General features: G+C 42.6%; 1 protein-coding gene across 6 annotated transcripts in view; it reads right to left on the reverse strand.

Annotated features, from left to right (window-relative positions):
• The window catches only part of PRR14L (proline rich 14 like), a 54947-nt gene continuing 30068 nt past the window's right edge, over window positions 1-24879 (reverse strand). For all 6 annotated transcript variants that reach the window (XM_040619770.1, XM_040619767.1, XM_040619771.1 and 3 more), the window contains 6 exons: window positions 19256-24434; window positions 15472-15543; window positions 14414-14585; window positions 13731-13837; window positions 6325-6396; window positions 1-4480 (listed from right to left, as the gene is read on the reverse strand). In XM_040619770.1, the coding sequence (XP_040475704.1) occupies window positions 4201-4480; window positions 6325-6396; window positions 13731-13837; window positions 14414-14585; window positions 15472-15543; window positions 19256-24434 (5882 nt within the window). In that variant the 3' untranslated portion in view covers window positions 1-4200. The remainder of the gene's footprint in view (window positions 4481-6324; window positions 6397-13730; window positions 13838-14413; window positions 14586-15471; window positions 15544-19255; window positions 24435-24879) is intronic.

The following is a 24879-nucleotide window of genomic DNA, read 5'->3' on the forward strand; positions in this document are numbered from 1 at the left end:
TTTGAAAGGTTTTCAAAAAAAATTTTTTTTAATTTTTATTTTCATAAATTAACACACATAACAGTGGGAATTTTAGAGTCACAAACTACCAAACAGAAAAGGAACTGCAGGGGCATCTTGTATGCCAATGTTACCAAAAATGTACAAATTTCACTGAACTATTGACCATGATAATATAGAAACACTTCAGGCAGCTCTTTACTGGCCCGGACCAGCCCAAGGAGATGCTGAGGCCTCTCGCCAAGAACTCAAATCCAGTTCAGCACCAGGGAGGGGCTCGTGAAGACACAATGAACAGGCATCAATCTGAGAATACGCTGTGCTAGATGCTGGGCTATATGGGGACCCTCACTTTATAATCAAATTAGCGTTCGCTGCTCAATTTGTGGTTAGACGATAATATAAAACTTCGCTTTTTGTAAAATTAAGCCTTCCTCTGAAGCCAGCTGTTTACATTAAGAAGTGCAGTTGTGGTAAGGAGCCCTTCCCTTGCATGAATCCAGGAAAGGCTACTCCATACCTCTGGCCAAGTATTTAGACTTTGGATACAGCCACCCACAATGTGGTGTTTAAGAGGTCCTTTCCATGATACCCGGGGAAAAGCTTCGAGAAACAAAACAAAACAAGGGAATTAAAGAAAGCACCAACTGCATACTCCTCCCTCAGGTGATGGGAGAAAAGTATCACTGACTACAAGTTGGTCTTCCGCGGATGTTAATGTACATGGTGTTATGAGATGGAATCCCAGCCTGGGGACGGAGCGCTGGCTGTGCATTCCGTTAGGCTGCGCCAAAGCCTTGGCTCTGCTGCCCCAGTCCTGCACACTCCACACTGCTCTCGGTCTGGCGGGCAGGGAGTGAGCCCTGGGGGGAGGGATCATGCCCAGACGGTAGGATCTGGAATTTACCTCAGGTTGGCTCTGGTGCCCACGCAAAAGACCCTTTCAGGCAAAACTGTGACAAAGTGTCATGATTTTCACAGCTCTTGAAGGAGCGCTGAGTTTTGGGATTCACAGCATGAGTTTTCTAAGCTCTTCAGGCTCCAAGTAAGGCAAACGCTACATGTCTTTCCACCGTACCTCCCTCAGCTGTAGCTCTTCGAGTAAGGTCACTAAGAAAAAGTGGACATAATCTGCTTGAATACGTGATGAGGTACATTTAAGCTACTGGAGAAATGAAGCTGGAAAGGCGACCAAAAGAGAAGGGGAAAGTGGGTGGGGAGCAGATGAGGGGCAAATACAGCTATAAACTGAAGGATGAAAAAAACCCCCAAAACCAAAACCAAACCAACCCATGGTTGAAGTTTCAGTGAAAAGCTGATGGGCAGAACCCTGATTGGACCTGAGATTTCTCCTCTCTTTCCCATATGAAAAACACTATGCCTCTGGAGTTGAGTTATAGCTGAGTAAATCATAGTTAATTGTAACTTCCCACCACTTGGGAGTGGGAAGTCCCCATCCTCAGAAATTGTACCAGCCTCCAACCCAGAAGACCTCCAGTAGCTCTGGACAGGTGGTGTGCCAGCAGTCGACTAATGCCTCCCACAGTGGGCAGCTTCCACAGGCTCCGAGGACCACAGAGAGCGTTGCAGCTGGCCAGGCCAACGATGAAAATGGATGCTAAGACAGGTGTGGCTGAGCGGGGCTAGAACTCAATGTATCGACTTCAGGTAAGCAATTTCAAGTTTGCAATGGGGGCCCCTTCTTAACTTTGGAGCAGGGAAGGCCCACAGTCTGGGGGCAGACCAAGAATTTCAAGGATAGGCAGGGCTGCCTAGGGCTGCTTCTCTCCCACACTGCCAGGACAAGAAGAGAGCCCGGGCCTCCACTTCCTCCAGTCCTCCAATGTTCCAAATCACTGCTCCTGGCTCTTCCAAGTGCCATGCCTATTAAGGGCAAACTTGAAATTGTGTCTCTGTAATGGTGGTGATGCCACAGCAGTGCCCACTCAACTTCAGTCTGCTGGATGACATGGGTGCCGCATTGCTGACTCGTCTACACTGGCAATGGAGCTGGCAAACAGGGCTATGTTGAGTTGCTGGGAGTTTCCAAGCTGTCCAGCAGCACTCCCTAAAAATGTCTGTTGGAGGGTGCAATGGATCACTAATCCCACTCCTTTAGGCAAAAAGACAGAGAGAAGCATTTAGTGTCTAAGGACCCTGTCCCAGGAAGGGAGAGGTACTGAGGTGAAACACAGGTCGTGTCTATACAGTCTGGGCAAAGCGGATGTAGAACGACGCAATCTGGTTCACATCATTCGGAGCCAGTGTGGAAGTGTGGCTCTCTTCTAATGCTATTTGGCCATGTCCTTAGAAGCCTCCGTGGGTCACCAGGTATGTATTTCACTTACTAAATGCTATGTCTGAGGCAGTGGGCCTAGAAGACAGATGTGGCACTTTTTATTTTTTCTTGCTCATGTCAGTTCTTCTGCTCCAGTGCGGCATAGACTGTCAACCTGCAAAGGAAAGGCACATAGAGACCCCCCCCGCCCCCACCCCATCTCCCCACCCACTCACAAATGGGGAGACAAAGGAACCCTAGGAGACACACTCCAGGACGCCACCACTCACTCTTCTCTAACAGACTGGCTTTGAAAATATCTCTGGAGTTCTGACAGTCTCCATGGGTGGATGCTTCCCAGCAGTGGCTCCTAGGAGAATGGGAAGAGGTGACCAGTGTCCTGAGGCCGGGTGTAGCATCTCACTCACCAGCCAAGGAATGTGAATTCTCTGAACTTTTGTTTTGAGAGCAAGAGAGAAAGAAAGATAAAATACAAGGGAAGGAGGTAGGGGGAAACAGGGCAAGGGCACACAGGAGTTAAGTGGAAAAAGAACGACACGTCTGGGCCTGGCTGACCCACACAGCATCCTTCTGCCCACAGACTCCTGCGGGCCTACATGAAGGAACTCCACTAACTCTGGCACTCCACCGAATTTCCAGTAGGTTTGACATAGGAGCCCCAAATACGATGGTGTTCTCAGAGAGGGCTGGCGGTGGGATTTCATGATCCCACTGCAAGGATGCATCACTGGGTCCAAACCACGTCCTGTCTCACTCCCCACTTTTGGAGCAAGTTGCTCTGATGGCTGCAAACACTCTGGGTTGGCCTTTATCACCGCCTGAGCTGTTGTACCCAACTTTGTTAGATACTTACGACCACTTCGGATAAAATCCATTAAGACCACACCCAACATTCACATTTTTTAAATGCCTGGGAGGAAAATCTGCTCTTACTTCCATCATTAAAATAAACACATCAGCTTAAGTGAGCAAGAATGAACCCAGATGAAAAAGTACTCCCTCTAATGAGCTACACCGGAAGATGGGGAAGGGGCTGCGGGGCTGCTTGAAACACATGATGGGAAAATGTCTCTCCACTGTCCCATACCATGCACTGATATGCTGGGTCAAATGCCTGTCATATATTCTGAAGACATGTATTGTCTTTCTCCTTGATGTCTTAAAAAATTTGTTTTAAAATCACATTTAAAGGCTCCAAACATGCAGCAATAATACAAAAAAAAAAAAAAAAAGAAATAAAACAAATGAAAATAATCAACACCACAACATTAAAAAGTGCAACTTACTTCGAATGGGGCCTGGACGGGCTCCTCTGGCACTAGTGACCCACAGTCACAGAGGGGAGAAAATGATGGGAAAAAGCCACACACACACACACACACACACACACACACACACACACGGTTCTGGGCAGACGGACTCAAAGGATTAGGAAACACAACAGCTCATCTTTCCTCAACTACTGAAATGAGCCGGTGAGACCACACAGGACAGGACGCCAGGTCCCCCTCCCTAGGCCACGTCTCTAAATAATCTTGGTCTAGCACCACCGTAAACAATGCAGAACTTTCACACGGACGTGCAAATGCTGTGAGTCCTTGGAATCCTAGTGTTACTGAAGGTGTGCTCTGTCCGCCTCCTGAGGGTGGCGAGTGGGGGAGGAGGCCAGATGTCATTCAGGACCATTTCCAGGAGAAAGGGAGCATTCCTGAGGTTCAATACTCAGCAGTAGAAGCAGAGGACCCTCCTTCACCATTTCCTAAAAAGGTTGCACCTTAAAATAGGTAAAAATCCATGGACTGACTGCATTTTGAGTAGTTTGGGTGGTAGGACAAAATCAGGCAACCTCTTCCAAGGAGCCTGGAGAATCTAAAATTGAGAACCCCAAACCCAATTGCTTCTCAACAACCAGTTGGCCGCTCTTGCTCCTCCTCTTCCTTGGCAAAAAAGGTCTCCAATTCCATGAGTTTCTGGATCAACAGAGCATCCAGCTCTCGACTCTGCAGAGCCGCCTTCTGGGCCCTGGTAAAGCTGCCTGCCACCTTGACCTTGCCACGAGCTCTCCTCTTCCGTGGGACGGTAAAATCCTGAAATTCTAGAACTCGTTTTCTCTTCTGCTGGCTGATTGAGATTAGCGTACCATTTCGTTCCTTGGGTTCCTCAAAGATGGTCTCCAAACACCTGAGGGTGGAACACAAAAAAGAATCAACACTGACTCACATGGTGCATTTCCGGGGCCACCAACCCTTCTGGTCAGCTGGGGCTAAAACAACTCACGACTACTTACTCAATTGTTTCCTTTGGCCAGTATCTAGCTTTTTTGTATGAAAAAAATATTTATGGATATGTAATATATGAACACATAGTGAAAAAATTGCAACTGGACAAAGGGGTAAAGAATAAAAGACCAGCCCCTGTTGGCAACACCAGCAAACGTTTTGACTATCCTCCCAAAGGCATACAATGCACAGACATGCATAAATAAGCATATATTATCAGAGGTCAGCCCTTTTGCATAAAGTGCCAGAGAGTAAACATTTTAAAATTAATGAGCCATATAGGACTCTATTACATATTCTTTTTTGTTCTTACCACTTTAAAAATGTAGAAACCATTCTTTGCTCACAGATTTTAACAAAAAAGAAGAAAAGAACGGAAACAGGCCACTGGCTGAATTTGGCCTGTAGTCTGCTGACCTATCATGACATATATCCTCCACTTTGGTTTTTTCCTTTTACTCAAATGGTATTACATATACTATCCTATGTACTGTGCCTATCTGACCTGTCAATAACTTTTTTTTTTTAAGATTTTATTTATTTGACAGAGAGAGAGAGAGCACAAGCAGGGGGAGCAGCAGAGGGAGAGGCTGAAGCAGGTTCCCTGCTTAGCCTGCTGAGCAGGGAGCCGGCCCAGCACCCTGGGATCATGACCCGAGCCGAAGGCAGATGCTTAAACCAACTGAGCCTCCCAGGCACCCCCTGTCAATAACTTTTAAGATTATTCAAATTCAGTACATGGGTATCTGATTCATTCTTTTTTTTCCTAAAGATTTTATTTATTTGAGAGAGAGAGTTTGAGAGAATGAGTGGGAGGAGGGACAGAGGAAAAAGCAGACTCCCCGTGGAGCAGGAAGCCCGACACGGGACTTGATCCCAAGACTCTGGGACCATGACCTGAGCCAAAGGCAGATGCTTGACTGAGCCACCCAGGTGCCCCATTCTTTTTTTTTTTTTTTTTTAAAGATTTTATTTATTTATTTGAGAGACAGAGTGAGTGTGAGAGAAAGAGCACAAGCTGGGGGTAGGGGCAGAGGGAGAGGGAGAAGCAGACTCCCCACAGAGCAGGTAGCCTGATGCGGGGCTCAATCCAGGACCTTGGGATCATGACCTGAGCCAAAAGGCAGATGCTTAACTGACTGAGCCACCCAGGCGCCCCTGATTCATTCTTTTTAATGGCTATACAGTACATTCCATGATAAGGCTGGATTGTAATTTAATCAGAACTTGATTAGTAGATATTTTCAGTTGTTTCCAATCCTTTCGTATTATTTAAAAACACTGCAATGAATAATCTTGTACAAATGTCTTAGAGCAAATGTTCACCTTACAGAATAAAATCCCAGAACCCCCTGCTACAACCTGGACACAACGGGAATTTCATAAATGTTCCCTGACTTGAACTGAATTCAGACTCAAAGGCAGCCAATGAAACTCGTTCTGTATTTAGGTTTGGAATCATATCTGAAGATTGATGATTTTTAGTCCTGAAGAAGAGAGCTGGCATATTTGCTAAAAACACAAGCACAAACTGAAATAAGATGTTTTCTGTACCTACCTCATTCAACACACGTTTCTGTCCCATCCTACCACCAACCCCAGTTCAAACTCTGGGAAGTAAAAATATCAATTCATGTTATTTCCAATAACTGAACATAAAACCCTTTCTGAAGTGAAAGGATTGGAGATTTGTATCGATCATTTCAGAAGCCCTCCCAGTCTATTAATTCCTACTCATGTACCCACCTGTTCGCGGGAGGAGACTTATAATTCTTATTGGTATAGATTTCTTCTAAACTAAACTCCTTTTTCTTCAACCTGAAACGAGAACAAAGTAAGTCCTTTGTGCTTTTATTTTTTTTTTATTATTATTTTTAAAGATTTTATTTATTTATTTGACAGAGAGACAGGGAACACAAGCAGGGGGAGTGGGAGAGGGAGAAGCAGGCTCCCCTCCGAGCAGGGAGCCCAATGCGGGGCTCGATCCCAGGACTCTGGGATCATGACCTGAGCCAAAGGCAGATGCTTAACGACTGAGCCACCCAGGTGCCCCTGCTTTTTCTTTTTTTTCAATATTTTATTTATAAGAGAGAGAGAGCAAGAGCAGGGGGAGGGGGAGGAGCAGGCTGTCTGCTGAGCAAGGAGCCCAATGCAGGACCCTGGGATCATGACCTGAGCTGAAGGCAGACTCTCAACCAACTGAGCCACCCTGACACCCCTTTCCACCCTCTCTTGAGAGAGGTAAGACTGCCTTCCCAACTAGATGGGCTTGTTTTTTTTCAGCCCTTCCACAATGAGTTTTAGATGTGTCTTATGTGCACAACACATACTAGATTTTCTTTTCTAGGCTGCCGATTTTCAGCTTTATGAAATTTTCTCCATTTATACTTACGGGCAATGATATAACTGTATTTATATCTATTATCATATTTTACAGCTTCTTTTAGTTCTTCCTACCTTTTCCATGTTTTTCTTCTCCTTGACTGACTGCTTACTCTCTCTTTTATCCCCCCTTTCTGGCTTGGAAATTATACATTCCCTTTTTAGTGGTTGGCAAGAATTTTAATAAGTATATTTAACTTGGAAACTGATGTGCTTCAATATTTTTACCCTTCTCCCAAACACAGGTCCCTGGAGCTTTTAATTCCAATCAAACCCATCTCAATTTATGTTACTCATGTTCTATTTTGACTTTTTAAAGATTTTATTTATTTATTCGACAGAGATAGAGACAGCCAGCGATAGAGGGAACACAAGCAGGGGGAGTGGGAGAGGAAGAAGCAGGCTCCCAGCGGAGGAGCCTGATGTGGGGCTCGATCCCAGAACGCCGGGATCACGCCCTGAGCCGAAGGCAGACGCGTAACCACTGTGCCACCCAGGTGCCCCTTGACTTTTTTTTTTTTTTTAATTTTGTAATTTATTTGATGAAGAAACCAGGTCTTTTGACCTGGGGCTTCCCCAGTCTAGATTTTCTTTTTCTTTTCTTTTCTTTTTTTTTTTTTAAAGATTTTATTTATTTGACGGAGAGAGACACAGCGAGAGAGGGAACACAAGCAGGGGGAGTGGGAGAGGGAGAAGCATCATGACCTGAGCCAAAGGCAGACGCTTAACGACTGAGCCACCCAGGCGCCCCCAGTCTAGATTTTCTTGATTACACTCACATAGTATCATTTAACCTGTTCCTCTGACCCAAACATGGGAAATACTCTAGGTATTTCCTACAGATCGACAATTAGATATAGAGACATAATCAGATTTAGGTGTTTTGATAGGAAGATTTTTAGATGGCGGTGTATACTTTCATGAGGGACATGATACCTGTTTACTTTTTTGTAATATTAATAGCCACTGAAAAATGCGACTACATTTATTACTTCTTTAGGGCCATTACATGGTGATAGCCTATCACTCCTCCAATCATTAGGCAGAATTCTTCTATCTAAATTGAAACTTCATGCTCATCAATTACTTGGTAACCCTGAGGAACGATGTACACAGGAAAAACAGATCATGCTTGGTTCTTTCCCCTTATTTACTGATTTCCAAAACAACTAACTGGTTCTCTAATCTTATCGAAATATGGCCAATGGATTGTTTTAAAAGTATCATTATAGGGGCGTCTGGGTGGCTCATCGGTTAAATGTCTGACTTTGGCTCGGGTCATGATCTCAGGGTCCTGGGATGGAGCCCTCCATCGGGCTCCCTGCTCAGCGGGGAGTCTGCTTCTCTCTCTCCCGTCTCTCTCAAAAAAATAAACAAAATCTTAAAAAAAAAAAAAGGCATTATAAACTATTGCATTTAAACATATTTGAGAGAGAGCAAGCTAGCAGGGGGACAAGCAAAGGGAGAGGGACAAGCAGACTCTGCTGAGCAGGGAGCCCAATGTGAGGCTCGATCTCACAACTCTGAGATCATGAGCTGAGCTAAAACCAAGAACTGGACGCTTAACCAACTGAGCCACCCAGGCGCCTACACTCATCTTGTACATTTTCTGCTGTAGACCTTTAATCAGTCCTCGTGGAGTGCTGGTTCATATACCATAACATTCACCCTTTACTCGTTCGTTTATGAGTATTCTCAATTCGTTTATTGTTCATTTTTGCTACTATGTGGAAGACAATAGCTTCTGGTCACCACACTTATCTCAGCAGAAACTTATTTTCAGAGAGTGTAATAACTTTTACAATAACTATTATAAAAGAGCAAATCGCCACAATGTTTCTGTATATTTTAAACCTGTTTCATTCAGATAAGAAAAACAGTCTGCAGAGTATGTCAATTAACTCTGGCATCATGTTTTAGTGTCTTTCTGAAAATTTTACATGAGGTTTGGTTGGTTCAATTCCAATTCAGCAAAGAACATGTTCTTTATGTGGAAAATACACATAAATTACAACACACACACACACACATATATATTTTTTGCACTGGCATTCCAGCAGATAACGGCTACTTTACTTCTTAATGGTAGCAACTGCGACAATTAAAGATGTCAGGTGGGCAGTCTGAGAGTGAAAGATGAGCCTCCCTGACAGTCATTCTGACTTGCAAGTAGGGCAGTATGCTGAGCAGGGAGCCCAACAAGGGTCTCAATTCCAGGACCCTGGGATCATGACCTGAGCCAAGGCAGATGCTTAACAGTCTTGAGTCACCCAGGAACCCCCAAAATTTTATTTTTAAGTGATCTTTACACCCAAAATGTGGCTTGAACTTACAACCCCAAGAAAAACGCTCTATTGACAGCCAGCCAAGTTTATTACTTTTTAAAATGGCTACCCAGTTGCCCCAATAGCACTTTACTGAACAGTCCTTCTTTTTACCACTGATTTGAGGGGACACCTTTGTCACATACTAAATCTCCCTATGTATTTTTGTCTATTTCTGGACTTTCTATTTTAATTTGCCAATTTGTATGTTTATGCTCAAGCACTACACTGTTCTTCTTTATTGAGACTTTAAAATATATTGTAATATCTCTTAGGATCAGTACCTCTATTAATTCATTCCTTTTCTGAATTTTCCTGGCTATTCTTGCTTCTTTATTTTTCCATGTGATTGTGTTAAATACAACTTTTTGCCATTTATTCAAATCTCTCCTTAAAAGAAACAGCTCTTGGTCAAGTGAACTGTATTCAAATTTTTAGTATATACTGGCATGTACCAGTATCAAATTACTGCTTCTTAGCTCAAAGTGTACCCTTCAGTACCTACTCTGTGAAAATGGAATCTTGGACTCCTGAAGCATTCCTTCTTTACAGTTAAGTATGATGATAAAAGCTTTGGCAGAAGAGGGCATTGGTGGAACACTGTAGGAGGAAAGGAGCTTCTCTTTCTGGTTCTGGTAAACTTTTTCCCCGTCATTGTGCATGTTTGCTGGGATGTTAAGGAGGGGGCATTTGGAGTGAGCTCAGCCCTAGCTGTGTGGACACAGCATGTAGTCCTTCAGTCTCTGGCAACCCTAGCCTGGTGACTGTGCCACATGCTTCCTGACACATATGTGGCACTCCAGGCCACAAGCTTGCACCCCAGCTTCCTGAGGGCTGTTTCCTGTGGCCCTCCTGAAAGAAACACCACGTGCTCCAGGCCTTACATCCATAGCATCACCCCACTCCCCTTGCATGCCTGTCTGCCTCAGCTTGTCTGCACCCTGCAAAGTTGCTATTTCCTGCTTGCCTAGGTCTGGCCTCAGCAACCCAGCCATCCAATGGGTTGCAACCATACCCTTTCCAAAAAAGTCTAAATGCCAACCTAAGGAAGGTGGCCCCTCTTCCAAGTTTGCCCTTCCTTGAGTACTTGCCCTCGGTCTTACGGTACCCTCAGAATTCTCTGCACATCTTGTGGTTACTCTATTATAGTTTAACATTTTATACTAAAGTTCCCCTATTTAAAATATTGTGTAGTTTGTCTGATTGGACCGAGAGACACAGGAACCTGCAAGAGCTAAATACGGTTGCTACTAAATACCCTAGACCAGTGGTATTCACACTAGTGTACCAGAAGACATGCCACCGAGTACAGGAATACCCCGTTTTAGTGGACTCAATCTCCTAATCTTTAATTTCCTAGAACTTTTAGTCACATGTTTGAGAAGTGTCCTTGAATGTTCATGCAGATTTCTCCATTCCCATAAATTCTTTCAGAATACCTATCCATCCTGAATGCTACTTTGGTATATGAATCAAATCACTGATCCTAAGTCCCCTTCAGTAATTAATGAAATCACGGTAAACTTGTATTGGACTGGTCTTTCCCCCATCACATATAGTTCCATTAAGAGAGGAATGGCTTTAGAAATAGGGTACTTTGGCTGGTGTCAGAATATTCAGATGTCAGATATGCTGCACAATGGGTTTGTCAGAGAGACCCTGCCTTGTTTATCTCCTGATTATCATCAAACAATGCCTCCTCAGAAGGAGGCCCTACTTAGGAATGAGAGCTTCGAATTCCAACACAGCTTATTCGTGTATTTAATTGTATACAATGTTTCCTCCGAAACTATTCTTAATTCTCACTGACAGTCTGTTGTCACCTAAAAAGTAAAGTTCCACTCAATAGTCAATTCTTCTTTTTTAAAAAATGTAACTGAAATGTTTACTAGGACTATTTGAAGATGAAGTGTGTAAAACCCAAAAATTTTAAGTAATTTCCTTCAGTTAAGGAATAAACTTGTAACAAATCACATAAAGAAATATTTAATTCAATTATTTAATCCTCATCTTATTTTAGCTTATAAAATGTTTTAACTTCTACTCCTGTTAACAGCAGCAAAAATTACAGGATACTGCCATGCAAGGTGGTTTCATGATGATTTTTCTCCTACATTAAATACTGAAGCACTCCTAAGATTTACATAAATTAATAGGTTTATTTCTGATTTTTTACATGACCCTTAATTGTTCCTAAAAATCCAACAACACTGTTTGATTCATGTATGCATACATATTTACTGAAGCAATACCATGCTTTATACCATACTCCTCACTTCATAATTTATTATTCTAGCTACACATTACATTGGTTTATTACAAATCCATTAATGAGAAACAGCATTACCATGTTGTTTTAATAATGTGCTATTAAAATAAATTAATCATATTTGTTACATATGATTTTAAGTTTGACTTATGGCTTTTACAAATTTACCTTATAAGAGGTGTTCCGTAATTTATTTCTCAATGGTTTGTATGATTTTAAGTGCGAATTAACCCGTTTATTTGAGTTGGAAAACAAAAATTAGGAAATAAGGATGATTTGGCTGATGGGCTGGAATAATAAAAACTGCCTTTCCCAATTAAGTTCTATGTCAAGGGTGGGAGAATGTACAAAATGGGTGAAGGGGAAAGTCACAAGGATAAAAGGTACAGCACAGGGAATATAGTCAACGGTATTATAATAGCATCATTATGGTGACAAATGGTAGTTACACTTGTGGCGAGCACAGCATCGTGCAGACTCTTGCTGAATCACTATATTGCACATGTGAAACTAATGTAACATTGTGTCAAGTATATTTAAAAAAAGTTACATGTCAAGGCTTTTCCATAAATTTAATGCACTGTATCTATTAACTTCAAGGTTTTCTGACAAAAGAGGATGTGAATAAAAGCATTTTATCAAAAGATAACTTAGGGTAAGATTTGTTAACAATCTTATTTTTTCAACCTCTTTCACTATATTGATTTAAATACAGTATCTCTAAGGGAAAGACCAGCATACAAATTATTGGGCGTCTGACACTTACTGGTCAGATCTTTTTGGTGTGTTGCTCATACAGTGAGATACTCACTGCTTCAACGCCTGGTAACAGAACCTATGTGAGTCAGCACTTTTCAATCCTTTGCTTTCAAAAAAATGATGTGATAAATCATTATATATAATTTGATGATAGATCACTGTGCTTTTTTGGCTTATTACTTGAAAGAAGTTCAAAGGACTGAATGTCATTACTATATTAAAATTCTCTCCACTCCCAACTACTTATTTATAATAAGAAAGTTTTTCAGGACTTATATCTACATTTAAATGCAAGCTAGAATGCATTTGATTCTGAATCCTAGTTCCTTCTAGTAATAAGTACTATTCAACCTAGGATATCTGAAATATTTTAAAATTTCTCTTGTAAAGACATATGGTAGGATGATCAATAAAAGAATTGTAAGATAAAAATATATGAAGACAAAAACCATGCGGGAAAAGTAGAACGTCAAGTACGATCATAGTAATAATTATTGCATTTGTGTTGTGTGAAGCAATATAATAGGTACAGTACACATTTCTTCCTCAATTGGACTGTACAGCAATCTTAAGTGTTGGGAATTCTTACCACACTTTACAGACGCATTCTTGAAGCTCAAGAAGGTTCAGTAACTTACCCTGGGGTTATTTAAGGGACTACTGTTCGGCTTCTATTTGCCAATGAGAAATGAAGGAGTGAAATCCACCAGAAGAAAATGTAACCCTGGAGATATTTTATACAGTGGCTGTATTTTCATAGTGTGTCTGTGTAATGTATAGTACACCAAATACATAATATGGTAATCTGTTTTTTTCTTTTCACTTCCCTTTTTAGGGTTAGCAATGATCTCTGTCATAAAAAATAAATCTTTAGAAACCAAGTTTTTAAAGGCCATGATACAGACCATATAATGGACCTGGCATTTTCTTAAAAAAAAAGAAAAAAGAAAAAAAATTAAACTTCTTTCCCTCACGACATTAGGTCCCTTGTCAATTCTGCACCAGAATGTTGTGAGCTTGGGCTGTGGGTTCAGGTAAAAACTGTGAAAGAGAAACCACCTGAGCCACGACTGACAGCATGGCCTAACATAGGTGTCTTAACCACTGAGCCTCGGCACCCTCACCTACACCTGGGGGTGACAATGGTGCTGACCTCCCAGCACCACTGGGGGATGAACAGACTATGTACACAAAGGGACAGCATAATATCTGGTATAGTGAGCTTGATAAAAATGATTAAGAAAGCAGAACAATATCCCTGGCACATAAATCTCTGGTCACATTACCAATTAATTCTTTTGGATAAATTCCTAGAAGTATAATAAATAGCTCAGAGTATATGACCATTTAAAAAAGTCATATTCTATAAAACAATTTTCTAAAAAAGTGAACCTATGTGTATTAGTGAAGGAGCTCACCTTTTGGGTCGAGGAAGGCCCATGGGGGTAAGATTAGGGTCTGGCTTAGGAATGGTTTTCCGGATACGAATCTGCGAGACTTTCTTTGGCCTCTTCTCTGGCTCAGCCTATTTTTAAAGATTAAGAAGAAAGATGTTCAAGTTATAAATCATTTTAAATACATAAAGGCCTTTTTCTTGATACTCTAAGATTTTGCTTCCTCAGTTTATAGATGACTCTAGCTCATAGTTTATGACAAAGCTCTACTCACTCCTGCTGACAGTGTTCTCAGCAACCACTCCCTTTTTATTATTAGAAGAGAATCGTACATTCAGCTCTGAAATTGAGATTAGCAATATGAGAGCCTGTTAACTGCTGGAGACAGAGAGAGATATCAAAATTGAAGAATACCATTGTTTACCCATCTTTGAATGCATGAAGCAGCTCTTTGGTCCACCTCTCTAAATACCGTTAAATGCTATTGTTAAGAAAAAAGGATCTGGAAAACAACGCAGATTAAGAGATCCAGAGTAGCCTTCAGTGGCCCAGCAGAAAGGTCCTGCCTTGGTAATCTCCAGCACTCAGCTGAAGTTAACAGTGATAAGCAAAGACACTTAGGGGCCTCCATGTACCCATCACGTGATCTGTGGTCCTCGATGGACATTTCCAGTACTGCCCCGACTCTATCAGCACTTTATATTTACCTCCTTCTGTTCTGGAGGGCTGCTCTGTGGATGCGGGCATGCCACTGCCACACTATTCAGCTCATCAAATTCAGGAACCTGGAACTCGGAGGCTGAAAGCAGGAGCTTGCTGACAGCTGAGTCTGTTACCAAGCAAGACTTTGGTACCAAGGCAGGGGACGGAGGCTCTAGTCTAGCACCATGGAAAGAAAAACAGAGAAGGAAAATATGACATGGGTTTCACTTTCTACCTTGGCACCTTCAACTTCTTTTTTTTTTTTTTTTTTAAAGATTTTATTTATTTATTTGACAGAGATAGAGACAGCCAGCGAGAGAGGGAACACAAGCAGGGGGAGTGGGAGAGGAAGAAGCAGGCTCACAGCGGAGGAGCCTGATGTGGGGCTCGATCCCATAACGCCGGGATCACGCCCTGAGCCGAAGGCAGGCGCTTAACCGCTGTGCCACCCAGGCGCCCCCAAGGCACATTCAACTTCTTAACATCAAACTAAGGTTGAAGATCTTCCCTTTTTCCAGCAATGATGCTTTCAGACAACCTGTTCTCTAGTTATTTCTGGACGCAGCCTGTGTCTACATATTTAAAAAATTGTAAGGATGTGGTCAATCCACTTCATTGGTGTAGAGCAGTTTTATAAGGAAACGTGTAAAAAGGAGAAAGACTTTTTGGAGGAAAAAGGCATTTAGTGAACTGAACAAATGAACTGTGCTCAGATGAGACCAGGCCCATCAAGGCAATGAAGCTGGCTCTATGACCAAAAGACAGCTTGCGAGGGAACTTGTGGTACAATGAACTGGCTAGTGATTTTGACTTTTTTTTCAATAAATGGTACTGATTACACATCCTTGGTTGCTACTTACAATAAAACACATCTGAATCTTGGATCAGGTTTGGAAGGAGTACAGACGTCAGAATCACGCTATGCTCGACCCATACCATCTGCTAGTGTGCCCTCTCAGGTGCTGTGTTTGCTTGCACATTCACTCTTTCCTCTCTGACACACACACACACACACACACACACACACACACACACACACTCTGCAAGCCCTATGGAGGCTTACCTCATCTGACTGCCACTGGCGTTGTAAGTAGCTTCCACGCCTGGAAGAGGCACATATGGTAACATGGTGTGGCTGAAGTGAAGCAAAAGTACAAAAGCAACAGGTTAGGTCAGTGGAACAACAGGAAAGTTCTGATGCCACTGCGGGTACTCAAAGGTTTTGATGCCATTGATGGCACATGATATTCAATTAGGCCCTAGGAAGACAAGAAATGTCAGTCACTCAGAAAGAAGAAACCACCCCAGTCATAAGAATTACATTTACGTGCCCACCACTGGAATGGAGGCAGGCTGACGGGAAGATTATTTAGGAGAAAACCATTAACAGGGTTAGCGCCTTTGTAATTAAGCTTTTTATAGATGAAGCAATGGTATTCATCACTTACAGATACATCAACGCATGACGGTGGAGAGATTTTTGTGCCTCTCAAAGTAAAACCTGTATTAGTTTCTGCTGAATTTGGAACAAAGTACAGGTTTAATTAACGAGGTGTTTGTATGATGACCATAAAAGAACCCATCTCCTCTTAGAAGTAGATCTGCTTTATGTCTCCAAAACAAAGATAGTTCAGATTTTAGAAGGTTTAGCACTAACTCAGGACTCCCTGACGGGTACTGGTAAGAGGAAAGAGGAAGAGTGTATACGGGAAAAGGAGTTGACCACGTCAGAAACCAGGAGACCCTGCATCTAGGTCTAGCTCAGCTGAAACGCTAATCTGATCGGGGTTAGACAAAAACATGTGTCTCAAGCTCAACATTTATAAAAACAGCAAGAAAGAGGCCCATTCAACCTATGTCAGAGAGTGCTGAAGGTTCAAATAAGAAAATCTATGGGCGTGCCTGGCTGCCTCAGTCAGAAGAGTAGGCAGCTTCTTGGTCTTAGGGCTGTGAGGTCAAGCCTCATGTTGGGTGTAGATTAAGTAAATAAAACTTAAAAAAAAAAAATCCTATGGGGCTCCTGGGTGGCTCAGTTGGTTGACTGTCTCCCTTTGGCTTGGGTCATGATCCCTGGGGTCCTGGAATCAAGCCCCACATCGGGCTCCATGCTCAGCAGAGAGCCTGCTACTACCTCTCCCTCTGCTGCTCCCCCTGCTTGTGCACTTGTTCTCTCTCTCTCTCTCTGTCAAATAAACTAAAAACAAAAATCCTATGGAAACATAATTTAATATTTGCTAAGTCCTGCTTTCTTGGGTTACCCAATTTATCATGCTTAATATTTCTGTGTGTTCTGGGGCGCCTGCATGGCTCAGTTGGTTGAGCGTCTGCCTTCTGCTCAGGTCATGATCCCAGTGTCCTGGATCGAGCCCAGCATTGGGCTCCCTGCTCAGTGGGGAGTCTGCTTGTGCTGCTCCCCCTGCTTGTGCTCTCTGTCAAGTAAATAAATAAAATCTTAAAAAAAAAAAAATTTCTAAGTGTGTTTAGAAAAACAGCAAACTTTTTTTTAATTTATTTTTAAAGATTTTATTTATTTATTTGACAGAGATAGAGACAGCCAGTGAGAGAGGGAACACAAGCAGGGGGAGCTGGAGAGGAAGAAGCAGGCTCCCAGCGGAGGAGCCTGATGTGGGGCTCGATCCCAGAACGCTGGGATCACGCCCTGAGCTGAAGGCAGACGCTTAACGACTGCGCCCCAGGCACCCCAGAAAAACAGCAAATTTCTAAACTTAAAGTCAAGGCATATGATGTTAAGGCACTTCTAGAGCCAACGAGAAGGAAAAGTCCCTACAAACACCCCTCACCCCCATATTTCACTTGAATTAAATTAAAATAAATAAAACAAATTAAAATGCTAGGCATAGGAAGGAAGGGAGAGAAAAAATACTCCATACCAGGAAACAGGAAAGTCAGGAGGGAAAAAGAGTTCCGGTTGAAGAAAAAGGGCCAAAGGCCACACATCTTCACAGGGTGCAACAAAGAACTGGCCTGTAATCGAACCTCAGGCACGAATATAGTGAAGGTAACACAATTTAAAGCTGCGTGTCAGACACTGAGCAGAGCGTGGTTAGGAGATTACAGATGCATACTGACAAACCAGACAAAACAAAAGCAGTATACTATCATTTAAAACAATTTGAGTCAGGGGCGCCTGGGTGGCGCAGTCAGTTAAGTGTCTGCCTTTGTCTCTGGTCATGATCTCAGGGTCCTGGGATTGAGCCCCTTGTTGGGATCCCTGCTCAGTGGAGAGTCTGCTTCTCTCTCTCTCTGCTCACCTCCTGCTTGTGCTCTCTCTTGTTATCTCTCTTTATTTCAAATAAATAAATAAATAAGTAAATAAATAAATAAAATCTTTGAAAAAAATTAAAAAAAACCAATTTGATTAATTCCAATGTATTTTTTGTGACTACACTGTAACAACATTTTTCTATTAACTATAGGACAAGTACTTAGAACAGCATTCATCTCTCAATTTCCATCAGCCACATTCAGGTTCTGGGGTGTTTTTCTGAAACCCTTTTGATTTAGTTAGTTTTCTGCTAAGACGCTCAGGGAACTTTGCAGTATGTGCCAGGCAGCGTTTTAGCGACACAGAATGATTCTGCATAAGAGACTGCACGGACACACAAAGAACAAGGCGTCTCCCAGGCTATTTGTAATTTTAAGGCTTTGCTGGTGTTGAATTTTTAAACTATAGCAATGATGAGGGCCAATTAAAATTTTCAGTTTCTGTTTTTTAAGGGATTACGAACAGGAGGATTTACTATGTCTGAGACAGATCTTTAGGACTGTAACTCTCAAATTCCTTTTCTTCTTATTTCCAATAAGGAGGTAAAATGAGGGGCACTGGGTGGCCCAGTCAGTTAAGCATCCAATGCTTGATTTAAGCTCAGGCCATGCTCTCAGGGTTGTGGGACTGAACCCCGGGTAGGGCACTGCCCTCAGCAGGGAGTCTGCTTGAGATTCTCTCTCTCCAGCTCCCTCTTGCCCCTCCCCCACCCCCTCTCTCTCTAAAATAAATAAATGAAATCTTAAAAAAAAATAAAGGTAAAATGATATTGGTGAAATTATTTTCAACTATTCTAAGTGGTCAAACCACTCTTCTCCAGCTCACTTAAAATTCTATGAAGTGTACAACTATAGTCTGTAAATGTCAATCTTTGAAGCCTCTCTGCTCCACAGAGAAATCCAAAGGTTCATGAACTAGATTTGGTGACACGTACATAATTATTTACTAAAGTAGCACTTGTTCTGGGGGCGCCTGGGTGGCTCAGTCGGTTAAGCGTCTGCCTTTGGCTCAGTTCATGATCCTGGAGTCCTGGGATTGAGCCCTGCATCAGGCTCCCCGCTCGGTGGAAAACCTGCTTCTCCCTCTCCCTCTGCCTCTGCCTGCCGCTCCCCCTGCTGTGTTCTCTCTCTGTCAAACAAATAAATAACACTTAAAAAAAAAAAAGTACTTATTCTGTATCCTTTATACATCAAACACCGAATTAATTGCTGATTGTATAACACTTTGTCAATAAGATATAGTTAGAAGGCATTGTTTGTCACTATTTATAAGGCTTTGACATGTAATGGTGTTTATTTTCTGCAAAGCAGGGGCATGGGTAGAAACAGACTCAAAAGATTTGATGGTTTGCGAATGACATGGACAGAACATAGAATGGTAAAAATATAGGGGTAGATTCTGCAGGAAAATTAGAGGGGTCTACACTTAAGACTTATGGCTACATTTTCTCAGCAGAGATTTGTCAAGGTAAACAGAAAATGCAGACACAAAAACTCTAAATAGCCTTGTATTTCCAGCCCTCAACTTTCCCCAGAGGTTGAAGAGCAAACATGAATTTTACCTGCTCGTGGCGCTCAGAGTTGGCTGCCGCTTGCTGTGAGTGGAATGAAGAGTAGAGATTTCGAAGGGGCAGGCAGAAGGCCCATGCTGGCTCCAAATGGATAGCACTCGGCCCACCGAGTAGGGAAGAGAACAGAAGACCTTGTCTGCTATGGAGGCTGGAGATCTTAACCCTTTTAAGCCCTGTGTAAACTGGGTCATGAAGAGCCTCTGCATGGTAGGCATGTGACTAGAGAAGCTCCGTTTTTTTGTCCAGATTCGGTAACACCCAGGAGAACAAAGTGCTAGAAGTGTGTGAAGGCCAAGGACAGAGCAGCCTGCTCTGGTCTGGACTATGGCAGTGCCTCCATAGTCTTGGAGAGGACCTGGAGACTGTGAAGGAGCCTGGGCACGTGTCTGGCCATGGAGGCCCATGTCTTCCCTGAATGTGGCCATCCCAGGACAACTGTGGGATAAGAAGAAAGAAAAGGTCCACTTGGGAGGTTGAGACAGGCACCTGGGGGCCTCTCCTAAGGCGAGCCTGGCTGGAGCACAGTGCTCAGGAAAAGTCCTTGGGGACTCGGTCATGCATTCAGAGCCCGATTTCATGTGAAAAGATACTGGGAAAATTTCGGAACCAAACAGCAGTGATGGCACCTTGTTGCTCAAATCTATGAAGCTCATTCTGATGGCTTCCAGCGAATAAAGTGTCAAGGGCTTACTGTTAGGTCTCTTATCCCATCCACTAGCTGCCAAATATGGATTCAGCTGCATTGTATTGTATGAAAATCCATCCAGGAGCCTTTTGTATCGGAGCCGCTTGTAGCTTTTAGCCACTGGAAGAAGTTCAGAGGAACACCGCTGATACCTTAGTTTCTGGATCTTTGTGGCTGGGACCAGTTTGGAGGCAAGAATGGACAGCTTGCTGAGTAAGGCTGATTCTTTGGTAGGCTTCCTAACATTCAGGCTCCTTGAGGGATGGCACGGAGTCACCTTCTGCTTTGGTATGTGGCTCATTAAGCTCCTGGTTGGTTCTGTTTCGGGTTCCAATTGTGCGGGTGCAGGCACAGCACACGAACTGAGAAATCTGTGTGCTTTTGTGGGGATGGTTTCAGAGGAACTCTTTAAAAAGGCAGAACTTCTGATTTTACTTATTTTTTTCCCCATGTTGACTTGCTCCTGACAGGAAACTTTCTTACATGTTCGATGGGGCTGCTTCTTTAAGGGAAGCACTCTTTTCTGATGTGAAGTGTTCCCAAAGGCACCGTGTATTTCATCATACCCAGCAGAGCTGGGGTCTTGTGCTTTCTGAAGGGCACCATGAAGGCAAGGACCTGTGCGCGACTCCATGGCCCTTTTTAATGGATGACACAAGCTTTCCTCCTTTGGCTCTCCCAACCTTTGAAACTGTGCAGCACTGCCGCCCACGGCCAGCTTCGCTAGGGTGATTTCCTTCATCATGGTGGACTCACCTTTGCAATCGTTAGCTTGGTTCTTACCTTGCAACTCATCTGATAACACGTTAGATGATGTGCATTGTTCCAATACTGTGTGTGCTTCTTTTTGACGTATATATTCCTCTTCATTCTGCAACATGAAGTCCGAAGCCCTCTGCCTTTGTTGCTCTTCGACGTCACCAAGCGTCCTCTGGGATTTAGAGTGGGTCTGAGAAATCTCTCTTCCTTTATCACCATGACCAGCTTCTCTGGTAATCATCTCCTCAGACTCTTCCCTCACAGTTAAGTGACCCACGAGTTCCCTCTGATGCTCTTCAGTTTTTTCTCCTTTCAACTTAGTTTCTGTTTCCGTTGTTAAAGACAAATTTTGCACACCAATGTCTATTCTGACTCCCTCACTAGAATTACTCCCATCCCCTCGTGCTTCCTTCGTCTCAAGCAGGACTGTGCCGTGCTCCACATTTTCACAAAGCATCTCACCATCTTTTGGTTTAAAAAGATTTTTCAGGTCAGTTTCGTCACTATTAACATTATTTTCTGAATTTCCGTGAGAAGACAGATACGAAGGTATTATCTCAATGGATTTCAGGCTCCCTATGGGAACAGGGTTCTCATCTGGGCATCCAGAAGACTGCAACTCTTTCGAGGAAATTCCAAAGGTACTGTCCTTGTCAAACTCAGAATTTATTTCCAGTCTGGATCCTTCAATCATTCCTTGTGTTTCTCTAAGGGGTGCTTCTTTAACTTGCTGTTCATGATGAACATAATCTAAGGACACATTTACTCTATCCAATGTTCTTATATTTGGCTCATGATCTTCAACAGACTCTAACTCATGGGCACAAGAGTCTGGACACACTTCCATTTCACAATCTTTTAATGATCTGCATACTTTCTCTTCACATGATTTTTTAATTTCTAGAGGCTCCACTGTAGAGGAAGTAGCATCTGGGAAATCTGAGTCCTGACCAATCGTTCCAACAAATGCAGCGTTCGGTTCTCCTCTCTGAGACAGAGTACTCACTGAGGTTTCCTGTAACATCGGTCTGTCTTGCCCTGCACCACTGTCAAGGGTACCAGATGCTCTTAAGTCTAACATGCCTTCTGTAGACTTATTACCGCAGTTCGTGTAGATGATGTCTACCATGCCACCTGTGGACTCCTCACAACCAGAAATACGTTCAGAGTCTCCTTTCAAAACGCCTTTCTTTGAACTACCACTGGACAACGGGTTGTTACTGGCTGAACCAACTAGGAGATCCTTTTGGTTGTGGCTTACCTCTCTCTTTGGTTCTGTGACAGCCTCTCTCTTGTCACCATCTGGTGTCTCCTTAGCTGGTTTATCTTCATTTCTGCATTCATCTGGTATGTTTTGGTTACTCTGGCAGTCAAGGACTTCATCTGCTTTCTGACCAAGAGTTTCAACTGCTTGGTTCATGTTTTTGAAACTGGAGAACATAACAGTAAGAGACTGGTCCAACAATTTTTTAGGGCTTGGAATGTTTGTAGATAAGTTCAGTTCTGGTGTTGCACAGTCAGAGATGTTATACTTGTGACACACAGTCTCTTTAAGTACATCCTGTTCCTTTCCTTCCAGCCATTCCTCACTGGGCTGGGTGTGACTGGGGGTGGGAATGGTCTTGTCTGAAGCTTCACTGTTTAACACACCTGCTGCCATTTCGTTTCTCATCTTATCTCCTGGGAGGCTGTCTTTAGTTTCTTCCCTAGCAAACTCATTTCCTTCTGATGTGTAACTCACTTTATGGGTGCTACTTTCTGTGGAGTCTTCTCTTCCTTGGGAGTGGTGACTGCTGTACTGAAATGCATCTTCACACTTAGTCATTAAAGAGTTTTCAACTTTTGGGATGATTTTGCTGGACTCAAAAGCAGCACAAGCAGAACACACACTCTTTTCTCGTGCATTTTTACTTACACAATGACAGCTACAGAGATCCTGAGATTGAACGCTTTGACATTCCATAACAGAGACCTCCTGAGGCAAGCCTCCTGCTTCTTTTTTACTTGAGAGAAGTCTGGAATGTAGATCGACTATTCCAGAATCAGCCATTTCGTTTTTTCTTTCTAGGCTTCCTGGTTTGATATTTAAGGTGGGGTTGTTTGAAGAGGCACCACAAGTTTTGTCACCTGATGGAGAGATGTCTTTCGTTTTTGTCTCCATGGGAATGGTTTGGGTATCAGCAATGACATCTGCTCCATCCTCTACTGGGGGGTGATGGCTCTGTTGGGAATCCTCGCTTGTTGCTAAAGGCATCTGTTTATTAGCTGGCAACTTCGCGTGGTCTTGAGAATTAAGGGGCACTTGATTTAAAACACATTCACTTTCTGTTTTGTTTACAACTAGTTCATTGGTACAAGGAAGTTCATTCATCTCACAGGCAATGTTCTGTTCACCTAAATGTGAACTATCGTCCTGTGCGGCGTGTATAGCTTGTTCTGACTCAGGTTTGTAATCAAATTCTAGGGATGGTGGTAACTGAGCGGTATTTTTCTTGGGTTTTGATACCTCATTCATAGGACTTATCTGGTCCTCACGCATTAAACTCACAAGGGATTTTCTTTCAATCAGAAATTCATTATATGATGCTTCATTTAACTGTGTGTCGCCTTCCAGATTTCTCTGGGAGCGGGATGAGTTAGAGTCTTTACTGTAAGTCTTTTCAGTTACCATATTGGGCTCTATAGTGGTTGTCTGCTCTGGCTCTTCAATCTGCATTAAGGAGGAAAAACTGCTCTCTTCAGCGTGGCTCATATCAGTAGAAGTTTCTCTGTGGTCCTCATGGTTTGTCAAGCTACCCTGAACGTCTAAAGTGATTTTCAGATCTTTTTTTTTTAACATTACTTCTGTGGCTTCAGTGAAAGAACTTGGCACTGAAGAACTAGGGCTGTGTGTAAGGATACTACCTTGAATGCAACAGTGACCACGGATACTCTCTTTGGGGGAGGCAACAGTCTCTTTCTCAACAGGACAATGACCACTAGCATCCTCTTCTGGTTGACTGGCATTAACAGGAAAGAGCTCCCCACTGTCACTCCTGGGGTTCAAAAACTGTGCATTTTCTTTTCTAGTAGCCACGTTCTTGCTTTGATCATTCCCATCAAAACAGGAATTATCTGTCTTTTCAGCAGATCCCTTTGGCAAGCCATCACCTTCAAAACCGCGTGTTTCTAAGGATGGTGTTCTAGATTCTGGACCAGACAAACTTGATGAGAAATATGAAATGTCAGATTTGTCTTCTAAGGTTTCTACAACGACTACATTTCTCATGGCTTTGGGGCTGCCATGGGCAGAACTGTGTTTTTCATTATGGTGGCTGAAAATCTGTTGGTGATTGTCATCTGCTTCACAGACAAAGTTTAACTTACACACCTCTTCCTTCCCATTGTCCACTTTGGAAATGGCACTGTTTCCTGGTAACAATGACAACCGAGAAGGACAAGTTTTTAATTCTTCACATTCTTTTTCTTTAGAAGTTGCTTCTGTTAATCCAGGGTCCACAAACGTTAAAGGCTCTAGGGAAACTAACGTGCTGGTTTCTGAAACCTCACCACTGGTCATGATTTTGTCTATTTCTGGGTATTCGCTGCACCCAGCTGAGAGACCTTTACTCACATTGTCATTCTTGTGTCCTTCACTATAATCCGTCTTAGTCCCATTGACCTTCATACCTTGTACTTCTTCAGTAGATTTTAGTAGAGTTCCAGTTGTAATTTGTACATTTCCTTCTGCACAAGAGAAATAAATCCAAATCAGTGTGCAATTGTAAGAAAAAATCATGTGCTACACTTTCATAAATTTAATCATGCGACCAATAGTAACAAAAAAGACAACTCAAAAAACGAATTACGAAGTTAGCGCACTGTACCATTGGTTTTGTTCTTTAATGCAAAATATGACAGAGGGCCAAAAGTGCACTTGGCAGAAACAGCTGATTTTGAACAACTGCCTTTCTCTAAGTGTTACTTATATAAATATACTTACTTAGCTGGACAATTAAATACGGAGACATACACTTAATCCAGAAGTCTTAAGAAGCTTCCATTCTAAAACATTAATAAAGCAGACCCACAACACAACAGCTTATATTATTTAATGACCTTCTTATTACTTGAATAATACTACATTAGTCATAAATTACCTCTTTGAAATAGAACAGTTTTACACAAAACC

Source organism: Ursus maritimus, unplaced genomic scaffold, assembly GCF_017311325.1.
Source record: "Ursus maritimus isolate PB19 unplaced genomic scaffold, ASM1731132v1 scaffold_33, whole genome shotgun sequence".
Lineage (NCBI taxonomy): Eukaryota > Metazoa > Chordata > Mammalia > Carnivora > Ursidae > Ursus > Ursus maritimus.